Source organism: Salvelinus sp. IW2-2015, linkage group LG32 (genome assembly GCF_002910315.2).
Source record: "Salvelinus sp. IW2-2015 linkage group LG32, ASM291031v2, whole genome shotgun sequence".
Taxonomy (NCBI): Eukaryota; Metazoa; Chordata; class Actinopteri; order Salmoniformes; family Salmonidae; genus Salvelinus; species Salvelinus sp. IW2-2015.
In genome coordinates, this window is record NC_036871.1 from 24,523,553 (window position 1) to 24,549,509 (window position 25,957).

General features: G+C 42.9%; 1 protein-coding gene across 1 annotated transcript in view; it reads right to left on the bottom strand.

The window, feature by feature from the left end:
- Positions 1-24,287, bottom strand: part of LOC111956593 (laminin subunit alpha-3) — a 25,542-nt gene extending 1,255 nt beyond the window's left edge. Inside the window, exons 1-6 of the mRNA XM_070436565.1 lie at positions 23,746-24,287; positions 23,627-23,653; positions 22,681-22,833; positions 2,071-2,188; positions 602-720; positions 194-484 (exon numbers count right to left, since the gene is read on the bottom strand). Coding sequence (XP_070292666.1) covers positions 194-484; positions 602-720; positions 2,071-2,188; positions 22,681-22,833; positions 23,627-23,653; positions 23,746-24,009 — 972 coding nt within the window. The 5' untranslated portion in view covers positions 24,010-24,287. The remainder of the gene's footprint in view (positions 1-193; positions 485-601; positions 721-2,070; positions 2,189-22,680; positions 22,834-23,626; positions 23,654-23,745) is intronic.
- Between the last annotated feature and the right edge of the window lie 1,670 nt (positions 24,288-25,957).

The window sequence follows — 25,957 nt, forward strand, 5'->3', positions numbered from 1 at the left end:
TGCTCGTCCTAATATTGATATATTTCTTAATTCCTCTTTTTTAATTGCATTTGTATGTATTGTTGTGAATTGTTAGAAATTACTGCACTGTTGGAACTAGGAACACAAGCATTTCGCTACATTTGATTTGATGAGGTAGCAGGTAGGCTGCATATAACAGGTTGGTGTGAGACAATGTCATTGTGTTTTGTACTCTGCTGACGATGCATCCCTTGTTGAGTTGAGCTGAGCTGTACTGAACTGAACTGAATTGATCTGAACTGTAATGAACTGAATTGGGTTCCTGTCCTGCTGTTGTGCGACTCAGTCTCACCCTGCGTGTGACAGTGGGGTCCCTCTGGGCCTTGGAGATGAGGTGCCCCAACAGAGTGCTGGTCCTGAGGAAGTGCAGGCGGATGTTCGTGGCTTTGGTGAAATCTCTCAGCACTGGAGAATAGCTGAAGTTCTTAGAGCCCGGGCGACCGTTGACCAGGGACACCACAATCTGGACAACAACACAACATCACTCTGACTTCAATATCCCCATCAATCTACAGAAGTAGTAGTCTTTAGGTACATTTCACAGGATTCAGCAATTCCCATTCCCAATTCAGTTTCTCACCTCYCCGTTCTCCAATGGGACAGTTTTAGAGTACTCTGTGGTGCAGATCTGGTCRTCATCTCCAACTATGCGTCCATTCGGTTGTTTGCCAAACCTCTCAATGCACTCCCTTTCAGAATCTGATATCAAGAACACAAAGAGTGGTCTGTCAAATACACAGGAGGTTGGTGGCCCCTTAATTGGAAGGAGGACGGGCTCATAGTAATTGATGGAACKGAATATATGGAATGGTATCGAGCTCAAACACAATGTTTCCATGTGTTTTTATACCATTCCATTGACTCCATTCCAGTCATTAATATGAGCTGTCCTCCCCTCAGCAGCCTCCTGTGGTCAAATACCATAATCTCTCTATCAGGGGCCCACCGTGACAGGCCTTGGTGGTTAATTGTCTAAAATACTTTCTTCATCAAATTCTTAATCTGCATCTTTTGCCTCTGATATTATCCATCACTATAAGAAGAAAGCATGTAGCCTTGTCTGAGCCGGAACGGCCCATAGGGCAGGAGTCTATATCCTGTTTCTGTAGCATGAGGCAGCTTGATGTACAAGTACACCCCCTGGAGAGGACGCTAGTCTATTGCAGGGCCTTGATTGTAACCCTGAATCGAAATTGGAATGTTGAACAGTGACAAATCGTTGCCATTTTTGTGAAGATACATCTACTGAATACCAAGAATCAAGACTATTTAATAAATAGAGACAGGAGTGTATAAATCTTCGAGAGAGAGAAAATCCTAAAATGAAATTCAAAAGGAGAGAAACAGCTGTTTCTGCTGGGAAGGTGTGTGTGCTCACACAGGTGCCTCACAGGGACTGGACATGTCTTCACTTTGAGAGCAGGCTGGTGAGTCTGTGTAGGCCAGGGGGTGGCATATAGGAGAGACTAGGCCTACTGACTGGATCMWAGATGCATCATAAGTCACTCATAAWCCAAGCTCTTTGCACKCATGGTTAAGTATTAGTATTACAGCTCTGTAGAACAGCAGGTTTTGGGCTTCACAAATCTTTTACGAAGACATTTCGTCACAATATGAGATTTTCATCTGTGTGGTAATGTTTTCCAGTTCCCTCTAGTCTGCATTAAGCAGCAACACATCTGAATTTCAAGGTATATGAAAAAACATGTACTGGACGATAGGGCATCTTCATGATCCAATAATGCTGTTTTCAACTGTTTCAAAAGTTTCCAAGTTAGGGCGGCAGGTAGCCTAGCCTGGGCCAGTAATCAAAAGGTTGCTGGTTCGAATCCCAGAGCCAACTAGGTGATAAATCTGACGATGTGCCTTTGAGCAAATTACTTAACCCTAATTGATCCTGTAAGTCTCTCTGGATAAGAGCGTCTGCTAAATGACTCAAATGTAATTGTCAGTTCTGCCCAACCAAGAGCCTTGAAAAGCACAAGCATAATACACAAATGTGTATACTGTGCACATGGTGTGAATTTGAAAATAAACAGCAACACTTACGAGCAAAGTACTGCCATGAAGCGTATGTTTTCCCATGGTCCAGGGAGCGCTCCAGGACCCACAGGTCAGGCCGCGGGGCGTTGGCAAACTTGATCAGGACGTAGGCCACATGGAAGAGCTGAAAACAAGATTAACACAAAGAGTACAGCAGTGTAAAACAAAGGGCTACAAACAAGTTGTTAATGGATTCTGGCAGTAGAAGTTGTTGGTTCAAAACGCTGTGGTTTCCTGTGCCTTGGTCCACTATCACCAGCTCAGTCTTGGCAGACGGCTCAGCCTCAGACAATACTCCATTTCCTTTCACGTGAAGGCTAGAGCACAATCACTTCAACAACAATATTCTACTCGACCTGTACCTCCTTCGGCTAGCGAAAACCACCACAGCCTAATGCCCTGAAATCTGCTGGCTTAGCCGTTGGGCATTGGGTCAAACGTTCTAATCAAATTCTGTGTCTGCTTTCCTTCCTTTTTAATAACAGTTGACTTGAAACTTGTATTTCTCATATCACAACCATGTGGTCCTCAAGTGCTCATATAGTATGGTACAGTAAAATACAACCATTGGAAATTATAGAGACTCAATGAGACCTGTGTTGGGGGTGGATGGAACTGCTGCAGGTGCTTCTGAAGCACCCATCCTCCATGCCCTCTGGAGAGAGATTTCTCCCTTCAAAAAACACAGGCTTTACAAGAGCACCGGATGATGATGATTGTTCCCCAGTGTACACTACCCTTTCTCTACGACCCTCGCTGTTTCCACACTCAATGTTCCCACACTCAATGTTCCTCTCTCGCCATCATCATCATCAGGGCTCAAGAGTGGGTTGCTTCAGTTCGATTACATAGAATTGAAAAGCTGCTTTTTTTCAACAGTCAATGCCATCTTTGTGGTGGTTGCCATGGAGCTTGCACGGCTCGGAATTAGAACTTATGACATCAGACCACACAGACGTGGCAATTGAAATGTAAACAAACAAACACACCTGACCACCCCACCCTCACTTTTCTGCTTTTAAGGCTGCAAGCTGAAATTATTTMCAAAAGATTTCATTATTAGCAGAGATCCTAAAACATGAGAGAGAAACATAAAAGAGCATGCACACATGAGCTTGACATACTGCATGAAAACTGTATCTAACAAAGAACATGATCTTAAAAAAGAATGGCCCTGCTTTAAAACTGTCTGCTTTTGGCAGAGTTGAAAAGGATAAAGGCAGGCCCACACTAGTCGGGGATCCTTCAGAGTCTTCAAAACCCCAGCATGCTTTTGTGATTGGAGTTCAAGTTCTCCGTCTCCCCTTGTCTCTCCTTGCACGAGGAAGAGCTGTGCTAATAGTGATATCAAAGCAAAGCAAACTCTTGGCCGAGAAGTCTGAGACTTGTCAACCAGGCTCCACAATTAACTTGGAAGGATTGCATCCCCCCACCTTGAGAAATGAYCAGTAGTTCATTTGGCTTTGATTGATCTGAGGATGGTTCATGGGGTCAGATAGTATGTTCTTGTCAAGTCAACACACAAAAAMCATTACAGAACACTCCAAGCAGCTGGTCAAAACCTCTGCTTTCAACAAGTAGCCTAGATAAGTGTGCAAAGATCTAAGTTTAGAAGCAAAATGAATGAGTGGAAGTCTTAAAGACAATGATTTGTGAGCAATCTTATAGCTCTTGTCTTAACCCCGTTGGCAAACACCCTGTTCTGACCTCTATTGCTCATGGGAGTGTCTCAAAGCTAATCAGAGAACACTTCCACCCACCATGCTACAGGATGCACAAGGAACAAAAAAATATAATCTGAGATTCTGAGTACACAAACAAAACGTAGGCTGCATATTGTCAGACCTAAAAACAGACACAAGGCAAAGTCTTGGCTGAGAGCTGAGAGGTTGCTATCAATAGACTGGGTTTGTTGAAGAGGAAGGAGCAGGAAGATGTTCGTTCACACGTGTTGGGATGCGATGATGGTGGGACTGGGATGGGGGGGGGGGGTATCCAGAGACGTGCCGACTGGCATGTGGGCCTGTTTCAGATTCCTGCCATGCCGTCACATTTCTCCCCCCTCTTCCCCCATGTCACCATGCCAGGGCATGCCACTGCTTTCAGGAACCTGTCCCTGACAAGTGGCACACAACAGCGACAATCTTCTAGGCCAGAGGAACGCAGCTCACACATAAAACAGAGACCAAACAGATAAATTAGTGAGAATAAAAATACCCGCCACAAACTGATTCTCTAGTAACTACCTATGAAATATCCCTAAAGTCCAACAAAAATCACAAAATGATGTAATCAAAAATAAATAAAAAAGTGAACTCTCCTTTCTTTGTACAGGTGTAAAACATGAATTACTTCATAGAATAAAAGCAAATCCAGTCTGTGGATTGGCATCAGGGTTGGGCTCAATTCAGAATTTTGGAATTGAATCACGGAATCAGTAGGCTATTAAACAAACATTCAAACAGAAGCAGGATCRGTCTTATTTCTGTAGAGAGATATATATATGAATGATTTATAAAGCCAGGGACATTTAACAGTTAGGCTATTGATTATAGACATAATTAAGTTGGCGTTTCCTTTCTCCTCAATTTTTTTTGACAATTAAGTGCTGTTTTCTCATCTCCTAACTCCGCTGCTGCCTGCAACACATAGTTCTCAAAACCAATATGCTGGTTAACTTTGCTAATATGCACATACTGTAGCAACATGGTTTAGGAAAAGGCACCAATTCAACAGCACACTGATGTGTTTCAGAACCGCGGACAGCGACCGCTATCCAACGTGGGAGAAACGCATGTTATAAAATAATAGCATTTTTTATTAGTGTTGCATCATTGTTCTTACGTAATATAACCCTATACAACTTCAGTAGCACATGTCTTAGTGATGGACTGTGCCATCCCCATGACCTCCACAATGGATTAGTCCACTAAGACTGGCATGAATTAGACAGGTGTCTTGTACTAAAGAAATCTCGGTCGACCAACAGCCTATCGACCAAACAATCAAACAGTCAACCAATGAGGTATAAAGAACTCAAGTCTGACCATTGCTTTTTAGATAATCTACTCACGTTCGCATATGCAAATTCATCGACTGTCTATAAACGGGTTGCATTCGGTTTTGACAGACCAACATCGCATTCGTGTCATCACGTCATCCAAAAACATGGCAGACATTGGGTGAACATAAAATGTTAATGTCTTTGGCTGAGTGATGAAGAAAAAAAAACTGCCTCAGCAACAATTATTTGAATTATTATGTATTATTGGTGCACAAAGATTACAACTAAAGTGTCTTATTAGGAATTTTCTAATCTGACTTCTCTATGTGTCATCTATGGAAATAGTCTTTCTGAGCCAGGCATCACTTAAACTGCAGTACCGAAGCAAGACTGTAGGAGCAGTTGAAACCGTGCCTCTCKACCGGAACCCTGGCCCCTTGCATTCAACCAGAGAGGAAGAGGCGAAGCGATAGGGGAAACTCAGTCCAAAATCTGTCTCCTCCAGCATGTGGTGTTTTTTAGTTTTTCACCCACCAAGCAATCAGGTTGTGTTTTGAAGTCAATGAGAGAGTGTTGAATTTAGTCAACAAAAAACACTATGGTTTATTTGCAACATGAGGCTAATTTGATAGAATAGGAGTTTCGTAAAACTTAGGTTGTGACGAGTGTACTGATATAAGTAGGACACGTGACATCCCGCAGACGTTGATAAAAAACACTTTATATTGGAGTTGCGCCTGGGGTTGTGCCTGTTGTTCACAGGCCTATCTGCCCTCTCAATGGCTAGAATTGTCCCACCTGATCTCACCTCCTCCCAATGAGGACATGTATTTCCATTGTTAGAGCGGCCACTCGAACATCTGGTCAATCAATATAATGGATAATCTGTGATTCATGAGTTGAAATTCAATTTAAACTGGCCACACCACACAGGATGTAGAATTTGAATATGAGTTTGAGTGACGGGAAGTAGAATTTAACTCTAGAAATTCCACTCAGTCATAGAACATGAGCGTTTCATTAAATCTGACAGGACACACTTTCAGATACCAAAGAATATATAACTTTCTCTGAAAACAATGTTCATGTATACTCTTTTAACCTTAGTGCTTAGAATAGCAAATTATATTTCCACCAACCATGTCATTTGTTTTGCTTCTTTTTGAAGGCCTCAGGGTCAACTTGAGGATGTTATGCATTCTGAAAAAAGTGATTAATGAAATATAATAACTTTGAAAAATCGCATACAGGTTTTGCTTTACTTGATCATTCATTTTAAGAGTTTGCCCTGAAAATCAATTGTTTTAACAATAGTTTATATGCATGTACAGTACCAGTCAAGATGTTGGACACATCTACTCAATCAAGAGTTTTTCTGTACACAGCCTGGAGGTGTGGTTGAAGTCATTGTCTTGTTGAAAAACAAATGATAGTCTCACTAAGCGCAAACCAGATGGGATGGCGTATCACTACAGAATGCTGTGGTAGCCATGCTGGTTAAGTGTGCCTTGAATTCTAAATAAATCACTGAGAGTGTGACCAGCAAAGCACCCCCACACATCACACCTCCTCCTCCATGCTTCACGGTGGGAACCACACATGCGGAGATCATCATGTCTCACAAAGACACGGCGGTTGGAACCAAAAATCTCCAATTTGGACTCATCAGACCAAAGCACAGATTTCCACCGGTCTAATGTCTGTTGCTCGTGTTTCTTGGCCCAAGCAAGTCTCTTCGTATTATTGGTGTCCTTTAATAGTGGTTTCTTTGCAGCAATTCAAAAATGAAGGCCTGATTCATGCAGTCTCCTCTGAACAGTTGATGTTGATATGTGTCTGTTACTTGAACTCTGTGAAGCATTTTTTGGGGCTGCAATTTCTGAGGCTGGTAACTCTAATGAACTCTGCASCAAAGGTAACTTTGTGTCTTCCTTTCCTGTGGGGGTCCTCATGCGAGCCAGTTTCATTATAGTGCTTGATGGTTTTTATGACTGACTGACTTTATTGTCTTATAGTAATGATGGACTGTCATTTCTCTTTGCTTATTTGAGCTGTTCTTGCCATAATATGGACTTGGTCTTTTACCAAATAGGGATATCTCTATATACCACCCCTACCATGTCAAAACACAACTGAATGGCTCAAACGCATACTTCCGGCGCCGACAGAGATGGCCGCCTCGCTTCCCGTTCTTAGGAAACTATGCAGTATTTTGTTTTTTTATGTATTATTTCTTACATTGTTACCCTAGAAAATCTAAAGTTTTATTACATACATCCGGGAGGAACTATTGGATATAAGAGCAACGTCAACTTACCAACATTACAACCAGGAATACAACTTTCCCGAGGCGGATCCTCTGTTTGGTCCACCACCCAGGGCAATGGATCGGATCCCAGCCGGCGACCCAAAACAACGGCACCGCAGAAGGGGCAGACTGAGCGGTCTTCTGGTCAGGTTCCATAGACGGGCACATTGCGCACTGCTCCCGAGTATACTACTCGTCAATGTCCAGTCTCTTGACAACAAGGTAGACGAAATCCGAGCATGGGTTGCCTTCCAGAGAGACATCAGAGAATGTAACGCTCTTTGTTTCAAGGAAACATGGCTCACTCGGGATACGTTATCAGAGTCGGTACAGCCACCTGGTTTCTTCACGCATCGTGCCAACAGAAACAAACATCTCTCTAGGTAAGAAGAGGGGCGGGGGTGTATGCCTTATGATTAACGAGACGTGGTGTGATCATAACAACATACAGGAACTCAAGTCCTTTTGTTCACCTGACCTAGAATTCCTTACAATCAAATGCCGTCCGCATTATCTACCAAGAGAATTCTCTTCGATTATAATCACAGTCGTGTATATCCCCCCGCAAGCAGACACCTCGACGGCCCTGAAAGAAATTAATTGGACTCTATGTAAACTGGAAACCACATATCCTGAGGCTGCATTTATTGTAGCTGGGGATTTTAACAAGGCTAATCTGAAAACAAGGCTCCCTAAATTTTATCAGCATATYGAATGCACGACCCGGTCAGGTAAACCCTGGATCATTGTTACTCTAACTTCCGCGACRCATACAAAGCCCTCCCCTGCCCTCCTTTCGGAAAATCTGACCACGACTCCATTTTGTTGCTCCCAGCCTATAGACAGAAACTAAAACAGGAAACGCCCATGCTCAGGTCTGTTCAACGCTGGTCCAACCAATCGGATTCCACGCTTCAAGATTGCTTCGATCACGTGGACTGGGATATGTTCCGAGAAGCATCGGACAATAACATTGATGAATACGCTGATTCGGGTGAGCGAGTTTATTAGCAAGTGCATCAGTGATGTTGTACCCACAGCGACTATCAAAACCTTCCCCAACCAGAAATCGTGGATTGATGGCAGCATTTGCGCAAAACTGAAAGCGCGAATCCCTGCTTTTAATCAGGGCAAGGCGACCGGAAACATGACCGAATACAAACAGTGTAGCTATTCATTGCGCAAGGCAGTCAAACAAGCTAAGCATCAGTATAGAGACAAAGTAGAGTCGCAATTCAACGGCTCAGACACGAGAGGTATGTGGCAGGGTCTACAGTCAATCACGGACTACAAAAAGAAAACCAGCCCCGTCGCGGACCACAATGTCTTGCTCCCAGACAAACTAAACAACGTATTTTCTCGCTTTGAGGACAATACAGTGCCACCGACACGGCCCGCTACCAAAACCTGCATGCTCTCCTTCACTGCAGCCAACGTGAGTAAAACATTTAAACGTGTTAACCCTCGCAGGGCTGCCGGCCCAGGCGGCATCCCTAGCCGCGTCCTCAGAGCATGCGCAGACCAGCTGGCTGGTGTGTTTACAGACATATTCAATCAATCCCTATCCCAGTCTGCTGTTCCCACATGCTTCAAGAGGGCCACCATTGTTCCTGTTCCCAAGAAAGCTAAGGTAACTGAGCTAAATGACTATCGCCCTGTAGCACTCACTTCCGTCATCATGAACTGCTTTGAGAGACTAGTCAAGGACCATATCACCTCCACCCTACCTGACACCCTAGACCCACTCCAATTTGCTTACCGCCCCAATAGGTCCACAGACGATGCAATCGCAATCACACTGAACACTGCCCTAACCCATCTGGACAAGAGCAATACCTATGTAAGAATGCTGGTCATCGACTACAGCTCAGCATTTAACGCCATAGTACCCTCCAAACTCGTCATTAAGCTCAAGACCCTGGGTCTCGACCCCGCCCTGTGCAACTGGGTCCTGGACTTCCTGACGGGCTTTCTCAGCCCTCTCCTGTACTCCCTGTTCACCCATGACTGTGTGGCCATGCACGCCTYCAACTAAATCATCAAGTTTGCAGGYGACACTACAGTGGTAGAATTGATTACCAACAACGTTGAGACGGCCTACAGGGAGGAGGTGAGGGCCCTCGGAGTGTGGTGTCAGGAAAATTACCTCACACTCAATGTCAACAAAACAAAGGAGATGATCRTGGACAGGAAACAGCAGAGGGAGCAGCCCCCTATCCACATCGACGGGACAGTAGTGGAGAGGGTGGAAAGTTTTAAGTTCCTCGGCGTACACATCACGKACAAACTGAAATGGTCCATCCACACAGACAGGGTGGTGAAGAAGGCGCAGCAGCGCCTCTTCAACCTCAGGAGGCTGAAGAAATGTGGCTTGTCACCAAAAACACTCACAAACTTCTACAGATGCACATTCGAGAGGATCCTGTCGGGCTGTATCACCGCCTGGTACGGCAACTGCTCCGCCCACAACCGTAAGGCTCTCCAGAGGTCTGCACAACGCATCACTGGGTGCAAACTACCTGCCCCCCAGGACACCTACACCACCCGATGTCACAGGAAGGCCAAAAAGATCATCAAGGACAACAACCACCCGTGCCACTGCCTGTTCACCCCGCTATCATCCAGAAGGCAAGGTCAGTACAGGTGCATCAAAGCAGGGACCGAGAGACTGAAAAACAGCTTCTATCTCAAGGCCATCAGACTGTTAAACAGCCACCACTAACATTGAGTGGCTGCTGCCAACATACTGACTCAAATCTCTAGCCACTTTAATAATAAAAAATGGGATGTAATAAATGTATCACTAGCCACTTTAAACAATCCACTTTATATAATGTTTACATACCCTACATTACTCATCTCATATGTATATACTGTAATCTATACCATCTACTGCATCTTGCCTATGCCGTTCGGCCATCGCTCATCCATATATTTTTATGTACATATTCTTATTCATTCCTTTACACTTGTGTGTATAAGGTAGTTGTTGTGAAATTGTTAGATTACTTGTTAGATATTACTGCAAGGTCGGAACTAGAAGCACAAGCATTTCGCTACACTCGCATTAACATCTGCTAACCATGTATATGTGACAAATAGAATTTGATTTGAATTCCACAAATGAACTTTTAACAATGTTTTATCTACAAGATATTTGTATAGACTACACCTGATATAAAATAGAATTTCACTGAATTCAATTCTATTTCCTTTAWTTCAAATTCAAATTGAAATTCTGTATCCTGTTTACTACCTCAATTCAAATTCAAGAATTGGAATTTGAGGCATTCTCAATTCAATTMTCAATTGAGCCAAACCCTGATTGGCATGAAAACCATGATGACTCAACCTCACAACAAACCAACCCATCAGAAAGACAGAACATGAGTTAGTTCTAGCAGCTGAGGCTTCTGCCTCAAACACACATACAGTACACAGTATGTGCCCCTACCTGTGCTACCTGTGTGGGATCGAATCCCGGCCACACTGGCCTTCTTAAAACAAGTATTTTCCCTCTGTCTCTCTCTCCCCTATTAATAAAACAATAAAATACGACAGGACAGAGTGTATAATCCATAGAGAAAGAAATAATGACTGAGAAAAGGCTTAGAGACAACCTGTCAGAAGAATACAACTGTCTCCTGGCAGACAGAGAGAGAGCGAGAGAACAAGAGAGAGAGAATGGCCTGGCCTGKCAGTGCTCTGTTCTTTTCTGTCTCAGGGCTCTGTTTCCATCCCCCCGTCCTGCCAGTCTAAATATTCATACTTGACTTATATCCAGCACTTTCTGTTTGGAACAGCCTGAAATATTTTGGTGACATGATAACAGTCCCGGTCCAGACTCCTGGTATGTGCTGCAAAGACATGAAGCAGAATTGAATAGACAAGCCCTGTGAACAATAAAACTCAACATGAACTGGGATATTGGTCTTATTCATCATAACACTTGAAGTGATCTCCACCCTAAATCTAAATGCCTGGGCCACAGGAACAGGAGTGTTAGTCATATCTATGGAGGACGGTGGGTGTGGAGGGTCAAAAAGGTTGAGTTGTCACATCTCACTCCTTCAGCTTTTAGCCCCAGTCCAAATTCCTGCCGGTGACCCCCATAAACAAGCCATATACACAGGGCGTTAAGTGTCCAGATCTCTCATCTAAACTCCGGTTATCACCCCAGAGAATAGAGCAGGCAGAGGCCTCAGCAACCTCCCACCATTACACCGTTCTCACCATCATGCCCCAGTGTTGTCACCTTCCTCTCACTGCCTGTTTACTGAGTGTTCGCACCATCATGCCTAGGCTTGGGCGGTATACCGTAAATACCGTATACTAGGGTATTTGGAAAAAGACACAGGATGGTTTTTCAACAACGTCAATACCAACAAAACTATTTATTTGAAGTTTTTCAATAAATTTGAATATTTGTAGCTACTTTTTAAGTTAATACCGGCAGTCAACTTGGGCAATACATTAGGAGATGAAGCAGATTGCGTTCTTCATTTCACCTGTCACATTATTTTACAATATGAAGCTTATCGTAGTTCCCCAGAACAGTTGAGCCAGTCATGTGTTTGTTTGTAAATAGCAGACKTCGGGAGCTGGTGAGTCCATAGCAGTCTACATCTATCAGAGTCTCTGTTGTGTGGTGCACATGAAGTGATGACGTTACACTTGTATTCTCTCATTCACTTTCACTTGTTATGTCCCCACTCACCGAAAATGACATTCGGTAGCTACTAGCTATGCTTTTATAACTTTGAGCTGGATTTGCCTGTCTTTACAATTAGTTTATGTTAGTTTTCGCTTGTTAGCATTTAGCTAACAGCATCTATGTGATTATTAGTTTGTGTAACAGAGGCCCAATGGGCTTTTCTTGCATTTTTAGCGCCCCCTCGTGAGCTATGCCGTTAATACCGTAAATCCCGAGGAGGGTATGAAGGAGGGAATGACGATGTGAAAATCTGGATACCGGCCAAGCCTAATCACACCCTGGTGTTCTCACTTTCCTCTCACTGCATGTTTACTGAGGGGTCTCACCTTCTCACCAAAAAAATACAGTTCTGATAAATGTAACACAGCCGCATAATGGAGTGAGATACTCAATGTTTTATTGAGAGAAAAAAAAAAATGAAATATTGACTGAATTATAGCACATTAGCAATTGTATAATGACGGACAACTGCCGTGTTGTTGGCTCCATGCAGAATTCCTGCACCGACTTCACACATGCCTGTGCTTCAGGTAACGGAGCCTGGCAGTCAGGGTTTTACTCCCACTGAACAAATAGTCTACACTATTAGAAACTAATACAGTATTAGAGCCTATGGAAAATAGGCTGATAGCGTGACTTTATGACTTAATGCCATGCCTGCCTTGTGGATCTGTCCAATCATACTGTGATCTAACCWTGTCGATCAAATTAACTCAATGAACTGGGTTGATATAGTCTTTCATTAATTGAATACTGAGTACTCTGTGAGATTGTTACAGTAAGACACCACCTACTATGATGTCTGCTGCCAATAGGTCTATTACTGGGCTTAAAGAAGTTCATTTAAATGAACTAATAGAGTTGAAATCCTACTGTCTATGGTCTCTAGATAACATTGTTTGTTATTACATGTGCTTRTTATTCTGAAAATGTAGGACAGACAGGTGTTCAGTTGCAGTCCAGAAACAAATAATCTCCAAGCTTTAGGCAGGAAGGAGCCAGTCAGCCAGGAGGGTTCAGGGGGGCTACTGTAAAAAGCAAAAGCCTAACAGATACAGTAGAATCTATCTGACAGAGATCTCTTTGTGTCTGATGTTAGGGCAGAGGAATGCACCACGGCAGAGCTAGGAGCCATCACCTTCTGTTGGAGCGGATCAGGCCCTGCCTGCCAGACAGACAGACAGACAGTTGCAGCGCAATGGGGCTGGGGTGTTTTTAGTCTGGATTGAAACAATGCAATCTACAACTGTTTGTCTGAAGTGGAACAGGTGGTGATAGTGGCGAGGGGGGTGGGTCGTGGGTGTATTTCCCTCTGTCTCCATGGTGGGCATACATTCCACCTCTTTCCAGGGACTCAGTGATCCTTTTTAAAGCTATATACTCAAAATAGTCTCTCCAAACATGTGGGCTTGGCCCAAAGATAGTCACAAGAGGTAATTTTATGCACTATGAAAATGTGATGAATGCAAGTTTATACAAGCAAGGAACCTATTGTAAAAAGGTACAGCTGCTGCTCTGCAATTGACTGAGAATGTTTCCTGTATGTTTGTTCAGTAGGTATGATTGTGTTGGTGGCTTACCCATTATAATGGCTTGTTCAGAGTTCTCGTTTAGTAAACGGAATACTTAAACACCTGATTACAACATATTGTGTTTGAAACCAGCACCACTATAAAACTATAACAACCGATCTAAATTAGAACAAACAGGACGCATCAGTGATCGTGCCATATATCAAAAAGACATATAGGAAAAATCTTTGTCCACACCTGCGTCAATGACTGTATCAGTAGGCCTACAACCTCTGATAAGCTTTTCTATGTAGCACTATGTATATCGCCTCCACAAGCCTTGAACAKGTGAGTTAAGATAAACCCATTCTGCTTTTCCACAACGGAGCTCCAGGTTTAGGAGGTAGTGGCATTCCTGTCCAACAATGTGATCCAGACATGAAGCCGGGGTGAGGTTGCTAACCAGACTGTGTGGCTGCCTGCCTGCAAGGCCGAGCCCAGGGAGCGGGGCTGTAAATATGTGCAACAGACACCCGACTGCAGCTGGCATGGCGCCCACCACAGAGCGGAGCAGAGCAGAGCCCACCAGCTAAACACACCTACTTACATCACCTCCATCATCACCACAGCAACAGCTAGGGAGCCAAACATGTGTCCCAAGTGTTAGACTATGCCAGCTATACAGTAAACACTGACAAAGGTATAGGAATGATATTGGAAGCCTATTTAGACAATGGTACAGTATCATCAATATTACCACCACCAACATAAGGAAAGGATATTACATTTAAGATTTTGTTAAGAACCAAATAATGATGACACTGTATTTGAACAAAATTGGTAACATGCAGTAAGTGGTAACACAAGTTATTCCATTCCAAATATGTTTTTGATTATTTTGATTCTTGCTTTTTATGATCTACGTTCTGATTCCATTCCATGTATGATAGAGTACTTGTGCCTAAAAGTATTCTGTGGTTTGATAAGCACCTGGTTCTTTCCAGGGCCTAATTGTGAAGTTATGCTGCTGATATATGCATGTTGAATCAGTACCAAGGCTGTCAGGGGAAAAAGACTGTAGGAGCGGTCAGTGAGGGAACAAAACCCTGTTCAACTCAGTCCTGTACGCTCACCTTAGCAACACAACAAACACATATACAGTTAATACTGCAGGCTGCTGTTGCAACAACATCACAATACACATACCTATATATCTGCTATAACACAATCCTCTGAACAATCAACGTTATCACTGTCTATGTATCATTTTGATAGTTAGCATTAGCTGTTTGCTACTGCATCGCATTAGAAGGCATTTGCACCATGAATACTCAAACACAGAACCAGACACACAGGGAATCATATTTTACTCCATCATATGCAGCTATCATGGAAGGTGGGTAGGTATTCAGGGTGGGGTGGGGATGGAGAATTTCGTATGAAGCTCGTATGTGTGTGTGTGTGTGTGGTGTTTTGTGGTGTGGTGTGTGTGTGTGTGTGTGTGTGTGTGTGTGTGTGTGTGTGTGTGTGTGTGTGAAGACGGGGGAGGCAAACAGGAGGGTCTTTTCCACACAGTCTGCCCAATTCACTGCACCTCCTCAAACCATTTACCCACTGTAAAGAAAAGGCCAGATCACTTTCAGAGAAGCCTTGAAAAGAACCAACCCTTTGTGTAAACAGCACAGAAAGGATGTCACACAATACAGCCTACATCGATTCCAGGACAAATGTGGGTATAAAACAATCAGACAAAACTTCAGTGGGAGGCAGCAGGGCCTGGAAAGATAGAGAGTGGATTAAGTTCAACAGGAAGTCTTCATAACTTACAATAAATTAACCACTACCAGCAAGCTTCAGAAATGCGGTCATCCTAAACTAGCACAGCTCCTGATATAGTACTTTTTTATCTTACCATCAAGTCACTCAGCCATCCAGCAACAAGTACCACACACTCATTACCAAACCCTACAGAGTAGGGAACAAGTACCTGACACCCAGCATTAAAACCCACCTATCAGAACAAACTCTCACTTATCAGAGACACTCTCCAATCAGATACCTACGCTCACCATTCAGAACCATGAGTACCTCACACCTAGCCAATCGCAGCCCACCTCACATCAGTGTTGTACATGATATGACAAATACCAAATCTCACACAAACAAATCCTAACCCCCTGAAATAGCAACCAATCAGGGTTCAATCAGAGCTTCACACAAACCAATTAGTGTCCATTCAATGGGATAGCGCCCACCAATCAGAGGCCTTTCAGTAACGTGGTATGACAGACAGCAGTAAGCCCAGGCATCTCTGTCTCACATGGTCCAGGGCACTCAGGCAGATAAGCACATGTGGTCAGGGCTCCTAAAATACATTCCCCAGAAAAAACAGACTGCATGGGCGGCTGTGGGGCCGATCCATCCRTGGTGCCAATGTTCACTAGGACAAAGAGTCGCCACAACAGCCTGTAAATAGTTTTAACAAGGGAGGACAAGTCTCGCTGTACAGGTAAACAGGCTGTTTTGTGGAGAGGATTTCATTGTGTTCGTTTGGGGAGGACATATGTGGTTTTGAAGAGTTCTAATTTATATTGTAATTAAGAAAATGTGCCTCTGTTAAGTCAATAAAAAAATTAACAAGATKAGTTGAATTAGATTTATTGGGTAAAATCTACTGCATCATTAAACTCACAGCAGAAGGCTCTAATCAATGTGTTGACTGTCTTTCTGGGTGAGCTGCTCCAATGCCCTGAAGACAAACTGGCTAAGGCAATAAATACCCTCCACCAGATCCAGTTACTGTAGAGTACACAAATCAAGAAGCACCCCTACACCCAGGATCTGCCCATAGTAGGAGGGAGTTGAAAGTCATCTCCTGATTTATGGCAGGCTTTGTCACGGGTCACAGGTCAAAAGCCCACAAGATAACACAGGCAGGCGGCTACTTAAGTGTGAGAGCTGCTCGCCTCAGTCAACATAATCCAGCGGTGTGGTTGGGTTGATTTGCACAAGGAGCTACACCCAAGGGAGTTGTACTCTTTCACACTGATTGACTGACTACAAGATTTATAGCAAGTAAATACAAAGACATACTGTGTTTTGTCTAATACAAARTWCCAGGCCAATTCTGACTCTTTCCTTTTCTAAAAACTTCAAACGTATGATCATGTTAATCCACAAAGRAAATGGGTTCACCTTTCTGTGCTATTATTATATCATTCAACATTCCACAAAAGCTTAGCTGGAATCAGCCCTTGACGGATTGGTGCTGCTTCAAACGTGCCACTGCTTTACAGAACCATCAGAAATGGCCACGTCAAAAACCACCCGGCTTCCCTTTGAACTTGGTTGGTTTGACATAAACAATGACAGTGCCATTATCTAATTTATCCGCTTGGAGAGATGGAGATAAGACTGGCAAAGGGAGGGAAGGAGGGAGCAAGCACCTGTGTTAGTCTTAGAAGAGACCACAAAGACCATTCATTCAACTGGATCCAGCCCTTACAAATATCAGTGACTGCATCATCTGTTCCGTGCCTTAACTGAATCTACAAAGGCTTTGAACTGCTTCTCTCAGGCAACATACATCTGATCAATTCTATCCAAGCATTAAATAAACCTGAGCAGGAGTAGGCATAGATAGTTAAGGGCGAAAGGGAGTGACCAAGGATCCGGCAAGTTAGTCTGAAATAAACTTGACATTCTTTATCTTTCTGTTTCTTGGAGGTACATTTACTTATTTTGACAAATGCTTTGTTATGACTGTAAAATCATCAAAGTGTTATAGGAACCAACACTATTTGACAGACATCTGTGCTGAAAGCACATGGAAGTGTGGTTGACTGAATTCTTTCAGAGGCATTGACAACACCTTTCTTATCTACATACACCTCTGATGTGAACACATGGCCTACACAAGAATGCATACCCAGAGTTAATAACCACAAAATAACATTGTACAACTTTACCAAACTGAATTATTCTATGGGATACACTATTTAACAATTATCATGGAAGAATACTGCTTTAACTTTGTTTTTCASTTTTCAGCTGTTTCTCTATTAGGTAGGATGATTTTGTGAGGAACATAATATCTATGCAGTTTAACTAATTAGCATAGATTGGCACTCAATCTAGTTTTTTTTGTTTGCCTCGCATTGAATTGATAAGTCTCAGGTCAATGCTGCCAAATCAGTCTGCTCTAATTTGTGAAACAATAACCTTGGAAGGCAACACTCCAATGAAACCAACTGTTTTAAAGCTGCAAGCTTTTTAATGAAAGCAGATTGAATCTCAGCACACACAGCCTCATAAATACATTCTTGGCATTGACAAAAGACTTAGTGGAAGCTAAAAACAAATGGATGACATAAGGGGGAGGTGCCAGGTGAGCTTGGTCTGGAGCCTCACTGGATCACAGTTGAGTTACTCCTCATGGACAAACAAAAAAAGATTTAATCCATGGAATGGTCCTTTGGAAGGTTGTTGACATATCTTAAAGAATAATTGAGAAATAATTAAAGTTGGCATATTTATGACAGGCCTCCTTTAAGACTCCATAATGTTTMATCTGTAGGTGCTACAAAGAAAACATTGTTGAACATAATATTCTCTATGGGCATATCAAAGTTTCAAAGTGGGATCTTAGCTACTTTTAGAGTTATGATCAAATTTGTAAGCATTTCCAACTAAATKAATGTGAAAATGGATGTGCAATGATACTTGCAATGATACAAGTAAAAGGAGGCTGTTATTGGTTACATTGCCTACTTTCTCTGTATAAAATGGGCCATAACTTTTAAGCTAGCAGAGATCCCACTCTGAAACTTTGATATGTCTGTGGAGTGTATTATATTCAACAATTAATTGCCAAATTTTCCAAATCAAAAATKGTTTATTTTCAATATGCATGTATATATTTTTCAATATTCAGAAATAAATATAAGTAAATTGTTATTGAAATCATAATGCAACTTATATTACAGAGCAAGCATAACACTTCATTCATTTTTAAAAAGCTTTTTAGCACCTACAGATTAAACACTAGTTTAAAAGGAACTTTTAAACTCCACAAACTTGTATTAATTATTTCTCAATTATGCTTTTATATACAAATGTCAAATATATGTCAACAATCGTTTCACCAAAGGACCATTTTATGGGTTAAATCTCGTGAAAATACCAAAAAGCATGTTYGTTTTGTTTTGTCCAGGCTTCGTGAGGAATCAGTCAGTTGCTGTTTGGGCGGTACAAATGGGGAGGGGGAGCCGTGTGGTTGGTAGTTTCTGAGAATACTTCRTCCCCATGCCCTTTATAGCACGCCTTAATGCAGTAATGCCACTTTCCCCGCTCCCAAATAAACTGAGCATTACCACATCTTAAACGCAGACGTCCCTCGCGCCCTGCATGCGTCCACGCTTTTTCAAGCCATGCGGGCACTATATTTAGCCTCTCTCAAACCCCGCTGCTCCGCACAACTCAGCTCAGCCCAGCTAAAAACAGATATGGAAGAATTCGCCACTGCTACCCACACTCTTCCCACAGTGCTCCTGGGGAACATGGATGAAGTGTGGTACTCACTTTTAGGAAGATTTACTTTATAGGGGTCTCCATTTGGTTCCCACCCCTTCACCGCAGACAAAACCTGTTTCCAAATCACAACAGGTCCAGCCCTGAACCCACTCCACCCACCCAACCCGGACCTACTCCCCCAGATCAGACTTTAAAATCCCTCTGATCCCTAATCCCTGGACACAATTCCTCCCTTTTCCCCCTCACCGTGGACAATTGAGCGTAAGGTGCAATTTCATGGACTATGAGCCAAACTCCTGCTGCAGCCACAGGTCCTAATGGTTACCTATCCTCCAGCCACAGGGGCATGATCTGAGTCTGATTCCTGGCACGCAGCCAGATGTGGGACATCACTCACATGACTACAGCTGCCCGTCTTTCTCAGACAGGCTTACTTACACTTGTAACTTAAAGCATAAGCAGACTGACAGAAGAAAACCCACCATTGACTGTATGCGGAGAGTCAATCGCAATCCCAAATGCATTCACACATACACACAGCCAATGTTCCCTCTAAACTGCGCGCATGCGTGGGTGCGCAGTAGCCCGAGACGGCCTCACAGCTTCCCCAGGACTGCCACACAGAAGAAATAACAGCCCACGGAGAGAAGCACAAGATTGAACTTCACTCAACTTTCTAGAGCAGTGGTCACCATCCGGCCAATAGTGATCGACTGATCGTTCTCCAAGGCATTCCTAGTCGATCGCCAAACATTTCTGCAAAAAAACAAATGATAAAGCCTTGTTCCAAAWWWTKTTTTGTCTCAGGCTGTTGGCAGTAGGTGCACTTGATTCAGCTGACCTGCGTGAACTGTAGGTGAACTGTTGCCATTTTGAACCATTTCATGTGTCTGAAGGTACAAACTCTGCCTTCCCGGCAGGCCCGGAGAGAAAATCAAATCCACTATAGGCCTACCACTGGCCAATTGGATGGCTCAGATTAACGTGTCTGCAGTAATGTAGCAGGCATAAAAGAGAGCTACAGCAAAGTTGATACTGTGARATTTCAAAATGTTTAAAACCATGACTAGAGAGAGAATGTCAACGAATACAGCAAAGAGCTGCTGTTTTTATGAGTGAGTTCATGTTTAAATTCCTACTCAGCACTGTCAACACTTTGTATTCAACACGTTTACAATCCATAAAATGCGTGATCTTCCTATTTCCACTCAGCGCTACAACAAGCACTGCAGCAGTAATGAATGAGTAGGAAAATGTATTGATGTGCTTGCGTTGTTGTATAATCAGCGGCTTGGGTATTTTTTAATATCAAGGAATATCTCACTTTCTTTGTTCAAAGGAGTAACATGAATTTGTGAATGAGGCAGAAATAATGCAGTGAGACTCAAGTTCCGCCATCAGCTGGAAGATGGTGTCCTTTTTTGTTCAGTGTCAGTGTCAGCGTACCCTCAGTCTGCTGCGCTCTCCCTCCGCTGAGACTGACCACCAGATGCAGGCATCATCAGCCCACTAAAATATTAATTATTTAAATGTATGCTCACTCAGTTGTGCCTCACAAGTAATAACGGATATATTACTGGTGTGATCATATAGCCTAMCTCGYTAAAAAAAATATAGAATTTTTTTAAATGGTCCGAACAACAACGCATTGGCAGGGCATCTTCCAGCAAAGCCAATATGCGGTGATAATGTATTGGGCCTATTAGCTTACTGCACAAACCTCATTGCTAGTACTGTTTTTATTTGGTTAATGTTGCATAAGCTTACGTTTTTTAAGTCATGGTAAAAAAAAGGTAGATCTCGGGTTGCATTTTGACTCAGAAAGTGATCATGACTCAGAAAAGTTTGGTGACCACTGTTCTTGAGTTTTCCCTGAGTTTTCCCTGTTAACACTATCAACTATTTTCCTTTATTGTGGCAATTGTGATCGAATAAATGCAATATTAGCTTTCAATCCAACATACCRAAACAAAACAAACGATGCAAGATATTTTGTTGTAGGCATAATGGATCGGAGTAGGATTCAATTGCATTGACATGCACAACTCAGCCCGTACTCTACATAGATGGTGCGGCATAACCAATCAAAGCTGCAGTAGGCCTATTTGCAAATAGATCATTGCCATATATGGATCTGTGCCATTTACATTGAACTGGACTGTGTATACAACATGAGCTGTCATGAGTAGATGYGCTTGTTTTGAGTTTAAAGCTAGAGCTGCATGTTGCCACATGTGCACATTTTGTTCATATCCTTTGCTAGTTAGTGAGTTATTAGCCCAGTTATAGATCATTTGTAGTCAGCAATAGGGGAGTGTTTGCTTCCTACAAGAGAATAAAACGTGTACATTGCTAGACATCTTTGAAAAGCAAGTCAGGTGAAAAGCTTTTTTTCTTCTTAAATAGGCAGTGCTGTATTTAGAGACTTGCTTGAATAAGATAAGTAGCCAATAGGCAGAGGGTAGCATAATTTGTCAGATTCTCTGTAAGAATGGTATGAGAATAATAATGCATTTTATTTTGTAATGTGGTTTCTTTCATCAAAACAACACAACAACATTTTCAGTCACCTCCTTGTCTGAAGGTCAAGTGGATAGCCAGGTTAATGTCAAGCCCTGCATACTTTTTGTTTTAAGTCTCATGGAATGTAGGCCTACATTGAACACCACATATTGTCTGCTATTGTAGGCTGAATGATAGAACATTTATTTCCAAGTTAAAATGTCATGGGATGCATTTTCTCTATTGGTCTTGATGGTAGGCTACTCTGGTAGGCCTTCATTATGATTAAATAACCACCAGTGGAGGCTGGTGGGAGGAGCTATAGGAGGACAGGCTCATTGTAATGGCTAGAATGGAATAAATGGAATGGAGTCAAACATGTGGTTTGATACCATTCCATTTATTCCATTCCAGCCATTACAATGAGCCTGTCCTCCTATAGCTCCTCCCACCAGCCTCCACTGATAACCAGAGTAGCCTACTTGGCCAATGTTAAAACTATAACTTAAAGCGGGTACAGCCTCAGTGTTGACAGTAAGCGCGTGCTGGAAGTTGCACAGAATTTTCACAATGTTCAAGTTTGCGCTGCGCAGACCTGAAATTTGCTCAGTGCCAAAAACTATTTGAGTGAACATTACACACAGCCACTCTGCTTCACATCAGCATTCAGCAATGATCTCCACACACTCATGTCGACGATGGCTAGAATCAACTACAAAACACTGAACAGTACACTGAAGAAGCAGAAAAACTAACTTCCCACTCATTGCCATTCATCCTCTCAGTCCCTCTTTAAGATGACCACTAGGTAGTGTGATGTCTGTCTACATCACTGAAGGCAGGTTGCCACCTCACACCAATGACATAATGCACCTTGAATTAGCTGAGAAAGGGAAAACCTTGTCTCTTTTCACCCCATGACATCCCACTGTCACATTTCATACTCTCACCATGGTAACGTTGTCAATCAAACAACAGCTACCGTGAAGGTAGAGCACTTGGCTGAGTAGGAACCAATGTAAGACCACCAGGGTTTCTCACTCACCTGTCCGAGGTCCAAGGTGACGTTAACCTCATTGTACATGGGTCCACGGGAGAGAGGTGGGCTCTGCCACCAGCGCTCGGTGCCATCGATTGCGTTGCTCACCGGGTGGGCCTTGTTAGGCTCGTTGGAGTTGCATCGGTCACAATACTGTCCCTGCAGGGAAAGGGCACATTAAATGTTGTTACTCTGGGCCCAAAACACATATAAAGAGTCCCACCAACACAAAGCAACACATTCAGTGCATAGTAAACATGTATTCAAGTCCATGAATAGGCCAGTCATAGCGTACATAAAAGTTACACAAAATACGAAACATGCAAACATAGACAAACACTTTGCAGACAGTGCAAGTAATTACATGCATAGTATGAAAAACAGTAAAAAATATATCTGGAATTACTGTAACAGTCTTTCTATACAATAATGGTAAAAAGCAATATATAGGCCTTGTTTGTGTAGGTTCTAAAGCCCCTGGGCCTTAAGTGTTCCAAAGGTATTCAAACTCCAGAAGGGGCAAGTTTATTAAGAGGGCATTCGCTTTAGAGACCTCAGGAGTGTTACAGTGGTGTACAATGGTGTAAACTTGGTCAGAGCAGGCAGAATTGCCAATGTTTCCCATTGTGCTATAGTGACTCATTCTGGAGCCTGGGCGCAAGAGAAAGGAAGCAAGGAGCGTTGATTCAACTGTAATAACAGTGTAACTAAATATGGTAGTTCACATGGGAATATATATATATATTTATGTATGGAAGGCAAAATCATAAGAAAATCACTAGTTTGCAAGGAACCAACTTGATTCCAATTCGATTGGATAATACAAATACGATTTTATGGATTGTTGTTTATCTGTTGGTAGGCTTTCCATGCACTTCAACACATGCGCATTAATATTTAGTATTTTACGCACGCACTCATCATGCCAATTTCTTGCGTATTTACAACTTACATTTGAACTGTAAAGATTATTAGCTGTCTGAAAAAGCAAAGGCAGAAAAGTTGTCAACAATATTAACGTTTCAAAATGAAACCACAATCATAAAACTGTCAATTTTGTTCACTCTTCACCTGTATGGTTTGACTAGTAAGTCCGAATGTAGGTCCTCCGACAAGTTTACAGTACAAATCAGATCTCGGTCTCCCCGTTTCATCTTGACCGCACGTTGCTGTGGCGGAGATCCGTGACCCCTCCGCGAGGTTGAAGTACGGAGGACTCAAACTAAACCCCGTTATTTCGTTAAAAGACCCTTGCGCGTAAACGTCCCCCCAAAGCAAGAGCGTAAAAGTACATAATAAAGCGGCGGAATGAGCTCCCTTCACCCCCCTCGCCATGTTCCACCTCAATAATCCCTGTAGATGCTGAATTCAAATAGCAACTCGCAGTTCAAGTTCATGTTTTCTAGATCGTAATGAAATAATATGCACTCTCCAAGCATGAAACACTACGGTTCCTTTGATCCTGGCAATGGAACGACTCGTGCGTCCAGTGTGCGGCTCTTGATGTAAAAGTTAGACTTGTTGCTCTGCTGCTGTTGCCTCTGTGATCCCCTTCGACAACATGTTTCTTCGTGAAAAAGAGCATGTTCACGTTTCTCCCTGACCAAACTCTGCCACCCAGGGCCGTATCAGGTGTCAACAGTGACTACTTCGGTCCAAAGGTCTCTAGAAATGTCAGYACTGAATCACAGCCAAAATGAAAAGAATTAGTATGCCTAATTCAGAGTAGACATTTTAGAGGACAATTCCACGATAATGGAATTACGCGTTGAMTCCCGTTTTTTTACTTTAAAACGTTTACCAAACACAAAACCTTGWTTTCAAAGTTTAACAAACMATTCAAGTCTATGCACAATGACTACTTGTAACAACTTCCACTTAAAAATGTACAAAACAAATTTAGTGGAAGAACTTTGAAGATGAAAACTTTGGTAACAGAATTATGGTAAAATCTCCCCTCAGGTTTTAATGCTACCATGTTTTCCAAACACTCAAATATCTCCTCCGAATTAAGTTTAAAAGATGTCTGCAAAAAGGATGGTTTGTCAGCTATGACATCAAATCAAATTTTATTTGTCACATGCGCCAAATACAACAGGTGTAGTAGACCTTACATTGAAATGCTTACTTACATGCCCCTAACCAACAATGCAGTTTAAAAAATCAGAATAAGACTAAGAAATAAAAGGAACAAGTAATTAAAGAGCAGCAGTAAAATAACAATAGAGAGACTACATACAGGGGGTACCGGTACAGAGTCAATGTGCGGGGGGCACCAGTTAGTTGAGGTAATTGAGGTAATATGTACATGTAGGTAGAGTTATTAAAGTGACTATGCATAAATATTCAAATAGTCTGGGTAGCCATTTGATTAGATGTTCAGGAGTCTTATGGCTTGRGGGTAGAAGCTGTTTAGAAGCCTTTTGGACCTTGACTTGTCTATGACTAGGGTGGCTGGAGTCTTTGACCATTTTTAGGGGCTTCCTCTGACGCTGCCTGGTATAGAGCTCCTGGATGCCAGGAAGCTTGGCCCCAGTGATGTACAGGGCTGTACRCACTACCCTCTGTAGTACCTTGCGGTCAGAGGCTGAGCAGTTACCATACCAGTCGGTGATGCAACCAGTCAGGATGCTCTCGATGGTGCAGCTGTAGAACCTTTTTAGGATCTGAGGACCCATGCCAAATCTATTAAGTCTCCTGAGGGGGAATAGGTGTTGTCATGCCCTCTTCACGACTATCTTGGTGTGCTTGGACCATGTTAGTTTGATGGTGATGTGGACACCAAGGAACTTGAAGCTCTCAACCTGTTCCACTACAGCCCCGTCGAYGAGAATGGGCGTGTGCTCGGTCCTCTTTGTCCTGTAGTCCACAATCATCTCCTTTGTCTTGATCATGTTGAGGGAGAGATTGTTGTCCTGGCACCACACGGCCAGGTCTCTGAMCTCCTCCCTGCAAGTTGTCTCGTTGTTGTCGGTGATCAGGCCTACCACTGGTGTGTCATCAACAAACTTAATGATGGTGTTGGAGTCGTGCCTGGCCATGCAGTCATGAGTGAACAGGGAGTACAGGGGGGGACTGAGAACCCACTCCTGAGGGGCCTGTGTTGAGGATCAGCGTGGCGGATGTGTTGTTACCTACCCTTACCACCTGCAGGCGGCCCATCAGGAAGGCCAGGATCCAGTTGCAGAGGGAGGTGTTTAGTCCCAGGKTCCTTAGCTTATTGATGAGCTTTGAGGGCACTATGGTGTTGAACGCTGAGCTGTAGTCAATGAATAGCATTCTC